We start from the raw sequence: 5,305 nt of genomic DNA, 5'->3' as shown, positions 1-5,305 counted from the left end.
ACTTGCACTACCGGTACTACCTGAAGCCACACATCTGTAAATATTGCAGAAGACAATTCTATGATACTCTGAGATACATGATTCATCTTCGTCGCCACCAGATGAGGATTAGACCATATTGGTATGGCAAGAAATCACACCAATGGAACTCTACTTCTGAAGAGAAGCTTTACAAGAATTTGCATCAATGGAGCGATATTGAGGAGGAGATTCAGGAAAAGTCTTACTGTTATCAAACCAGTGGTAAAGGCTACACATGCAAGGCCACTTTGAAAGAACACCTACATGATGTTGAAAGCACCAGGACCACAGAGAAGCGTTACATGTGTCAGCATTGTAATAAAGGCTTCACACGAGCATTTAATTTGAACAGACATTTAATTAGGATCCACAGCAAAGAGAAACCTTACAAATGTGAAGTATGCAATCAACATTTTACAGAGTTAGAGAGTATGAAAACACACAAACTTAGCCGAGAATGTTCACCATATCATTGCAGTATATGCAAAAAAGACTTTAAAACCATTTCTGAATTGAATAGGCATCAAAAAGTTCACAGTGAAAAGAGGTCTTACGTATGCCAATTCTGTAATAAAGGCTTCAAACATAACAATACCTTGAAAGAACATGTGAGGACTCACACATTGGAGAAGCCTTACAGATGTCAAGTTTGCAATAAAAGCTTCATGAGGAATAGTCATCTTAAAAGTCATGGATACACCCACACACACGAGAAGCTGTTTAAATGTCAAATATGCAACAAGAGCTTTAAACAGAAAAATTATATGAAAAAGAATCAAAAAACACATGAACATAAGGAATCAATCAGTATAAGTGATGTAACACAGTCATTGCAACTGCAAACACAGGAGAACCCAGTGCACAAGGCAACAAATCAGAAAGTAGAGAAACCTTACAAATTGGAGAAGCCTTACGTTTGTCAAGAATATTTGCCATACCACTGCACTATATGCAAGAAAGACTTTCAAACTATTTATGATTTTAATAGACATCAAAAAGTTCACAGAGAAAAGAGGCCTCATGTATGTCAATTCTGTAATAAAGGCTTCAAACATGACATTCACTTGAAAGAACATATGAAGATTCACACATTGGAGAAGCCTTACAGATGTCAAGTTTGCAATAAAAGCTTTAAAAAGAATAGTACCCTCAAAGAACATGTGTATAGTTGCAATAAAATCTGTGCTGATTCAGATAGCATGAAAACACACAAGCTAAACCAAACACCTATGCCACATCAATGCAGTAGCACTGCACGTAATTTGAAAATTCATGAGGTAGTTCACAGTGAAGACAGACCTTTCATATGCCACTTCTGTGGTGGAGGCTTCAAACTTAACCGTCATTTGAATTTACATATGAGGACTCACACATTGGAGAAGCCTTACAGATGTCTAATATGCAATGAAAATCAGAGTAGTAGCCTTAAAAGACATAAATATACCCATACACATGAGAGGGTGTTTATATGTCAAATGTGCAACAAGAGCTTTAAAAGGAAATGTGACATGACCCGCATCAAGTAACACACCAGCTTTTAAGGATCCACACCAAAAAGAAACCGTATAAATGTAAATTATGCAATCAAGTCTTTACAGAGTTAGAGAGTATGAAAAAACACGAACATAGTCGAGCATGTATGCCATTTCAATGTAGTATATGCAAAAAAGGCTTTAAAACCATTCATGATTTAAATAGGCATCAACTAGGCATCAAATTCACAGTGAAAAGAGGCCTTTCCTGTGTCAATTCTGAATAAAGGCTTCAAACTTAAAAGTCACTTAAAGGAGTATTTTGTGATCCTAGCATCCTCTTCGTGACATTTTTCAGTAGATATCCACGAAAAAAGCTTATTCCCAAATTTTCAATTGATTCTGATTTTAAGCGCCTGGGAGTTATGCATGATAATGTGTAGGCCTATTACACTGCTCCATATAGGCCACTGTTGTAATTGAATACCTGAGTGGAAGAAGGGCCCAACTCCATCAAAACTGTTTTTGAGATATTAAGGAAAAACTTAATATTTGGAAAAGTTTTATAGGCAGAATGTTTTCATCTTCAGTGGACCTTTAATACATGAATATACAATATTACATACATTCAAAATTAAATATGATGTTTCCATGGCAACGATACAGGTCTTAATACGAACTGGAGTTGGGCCCTTCTTCCACTAATATACTGCAAGTGCCAGTTTCGTAAGCAGATGTGTTATAAATAGAATAGAAATTTGGTAATTATCCATTAATTGCACAAGTAGAAGCATGTCAAGAAAGTTCATTGTAGTAAAAAGCAGATTTCATGGATGAACAAAATTCCTGTTTAACCCAATATTTGTGGAAGAAGGGCCCAACTCCATGGAGTTGGGCCTTTCTTCCATGAAAACCATGATTAAGTGTACTTGAAAGACTATTTGGAGAGTTGATTTTGGCTCATCTTTCACACACAAGGAAGACCAATCTGCTGGCAATAAAATGCTGGGTCTAACTCATCTTTGTAAAAAATTGGAGTTGGGCCCTTCTTCCACTCAGGTATTCAATTTCATTCTGGTGTGCGATATTTTTGGATTAAGATCAATTTGGATTAATTTTTTTGTGTAGATAAACATGTAGCCACAGGTTTCCAGTGGTATAAAAATCTCAACTTTTTTGAGAAAAGTGGGGGGGGGGGGGGAGGCTGTGGATCACGAAATGCCCTTATAAAAGGACATTTGAGGACTCGCCCATTGGAGAAGCCTTACAGATGCAATAAAATCTTTGCAAGTAGGACATGGATACACCCACACAAATGAGAAGCCGTTTAAATGTCAAATATGCAACAAGAAAATTACATGAAACAGCATCATGTAACACAGGTTATCAATAACCTATCATTCAGTGGTAATAAAAAGCTACACACACAAGACCATATTGAAAGAACACCTAAGTGACTATACACACAGCCTAATTAAGATAGATTATGTATATCATACACTTGAGCGCCAGAGGCGGATTTAAGGAAAAGGGCCCTCTCAGCAAAATATCCTGGGGCCCCAGTTGAAATCAGGAGCGCGAGCGTGCCTGATTTTTTGTCGGGAGGAGGGCAAGAACAAAATTTGGTAGTGATCATTAGTTCGGCCCAATGTTATGAGATACGTAATAAAAGCGTAGTCGCGATTCCATTTTTAAAAGTTGATGTAGGCCTGCATTTGGAAAATTGCACGCCAAGCGCGCAAAAATTTGCAATTTCACACTATTATATATACAGTGGCAACTCGTTAACACGAACCCTCTTAACATGAAGTTCCTGATAACAAGAAGTATGTTTTACATTCCCAAGCATACATTTCACATGTTATTAGAACTGGATAACACGAACTCCTGATAACAAGAAGTAAAATTTGAATTCCGCACAACTTCGTGTTAATGAGTTTCCACTGTACCCAAATTGAGAGTTTACCAGATTTGTGAGTGTTTAAGGGGGTACTACACCCCTGGCCAATTTTATGCCTATTTTTGAATTTTTTCTCAAAAATTATAGCACATTGGTGACAAGTAAGATAATATGTATAGGGCAAGGACTACAATTTCTGCACTGAAATTCAGCAATTCAAGGCAAGTAGTTATTGATTTATTGGTTTCCCTCATTTTTGACTGTAACTCCACAACTGTTGTCTGTGCTGAAATAAAATTTCCAGTGAAGTAGTGCTAGTCCTTGCACCTTTAAACGGTAGCCTACTAAAGAACAAGGAATATTTCCCTTTCTGTTTTTGCTTATTAATAGTCAAGGAGCAAGCAAAATCCCAGATTAAGGTCCAGAATCAGTTTTAATGTCATAATCTGACCTCAAGGAATAGGAAGCCAATACGTTGGTACGGGTGAATTTTGACATTAGGGCGATGGGGTGGAAAAACTTAAATCCAGGACCTTTTGGTGACAAAATAAGTTTATGGCACAAATGCGCGCGAAGCGCGAGAAAAATGTTGCCATTGAAACTAAACTGTTAAAACATGGTGCAAAAGGGGGGATTTATCCCCCATCCCCACACCTTCGGATGTACGCCTATGCACCTTGGGGCTGGATTTGGGGCGCCAAACTCACTGCGAGGAAGGCATATGCACTCAAGTGGCTTAGTTTAATTTGATTTACGTATAAGATTGCGGCAGAAGCATAACAATTTAGATAGAGCCAAGCATATTTTTGTTTTCGATTTTACTATGACATTTGCAGGCGAAGCACAGAAAAAATCAGTCTGTTTTAGCCCAAAATGAAGTTGAATTTTTCTATTTATAGCCAGTTCGCCCAGAGGGCTACGCTCACAAGGGCAAAATTATGCAATTTTACCCTATTTCATTTTTACCCTATTTTGGCCCAAAACATGGTATTTTAGGTGTAAAAGGAAGATGCACAGGGCATGGGGGGGGGGGGCACATTTTGGGGCCCTGTACATGTAGCCCTTAATATTTGACATTATGAGGCTCATAGGGCCTACCCATGTACAGATACACTGCCCAAGTGCTGGATGTACCAACTCAGAACCATGAACTGTTTTATTTCCTTTAAATTTCTTTTTAAAAACATTAGGCCCTGGGGCAGAGGGCCGCAAATGTTAAAACAAAGGGCCAAGTGGACCTATAACATTTGATCTTTGGAACTCATGTACCCATGAATGGTTATGAGAAACGATGGCCCTTTGTATTGACATTTGGCCCCCGGTAACTCTTGATCTCAAAGTACATCACGGTCCATATAGGCTTATTGGGTCCTTTGTAGTTATAGAGCCAGCTTTCATGATACGCTTATATCTAACATTGGGGGCCCCCTAGACCCATACTAGATGACCTACTTGTATTTTGAGAATGTGTAATACTCTATAGGTACCAATTCGCACTTCGTGATTCTATAGAAATTGTATTCCCAAATATTAAATTTGGGCCCCTGGGGCCCTTGACCTTTGACATCTTGCTCACGCTGTGGCTAAAACGGGCAAAATTTAATGAAACTTCAAGAATCGTAAATGCGGACATAAATAGAATGTCCTCTTGCATGCACGGGCATACGTACATAACTTCTTCAGTACTATTCTACCCACCGCACCTTTGAACCTTGCAGAAAACAATTAAAGCTAAAAAAAACCCCAAAAAACCAAACAAAAAAACAAAACAAAAACGGGGGGAGGGGCTTTGGCTAAAATAACAGAGGGGCCTTGACTTGCGGACAGCTTAAATCCACCACTGATGAGCGCTATAAATTCCATGTCATTTTCTGACATGGAGAACTCTTTTGATCTTCATTGATGTATGAAA

At 38.3% G+C, this 5,305-nt stretch overlaps 1 protein-coding gene across 1 annotated transcript; it reads left to right on the top strand.

The window, feature by feature from the left end:
• Positions 1 to 3,151, top strand: LOC140137614 (uncharacterized). Its single transcript, XM_072159350.1, has one exon. The coding sequence runs from the start codon at positions 78 to 80 to the stop codon at positions 1,545 to 1,547; it is 1,470 nt and encodes a 489-aa protein (XP_072015451.1). The 5' UTR covers positions 1 to 77; the 3' UTR covers positions 1,548 to 3,151.
• Positions 3,152 to 5,305: the final 2,154 nt, after the last annotated feature.

Source organism: Amphiura filiformis, chromosome 17, assembly GCF_039555335.1.
Source record: "Amphiura filiformis chromosome 17, Afil_fr2py, whole genome shotgun sequence".
NCBI classification, from domain to species: domain Eukaryota; kingdom Metazoa; phylum Echinodermata; class Ophiuroidea; order Amphilepidida; family Amphiuridae; genus Amphiura; species Amphiura filiformis.
The sequence above is the reverse complement of the archived record's forward strand: the minus strand, read 5'-3'. Positions and strand labels throughout refer to the sequence as shown.

Coding starts and splice junctions, on each gene's coding strand:
- LOC140137614 (XM_072159350.1), top strand. CDS start 78: ATGATTCATCTTCGTCGCCACCAGATGAGGATTAGACCATATTGGTAT.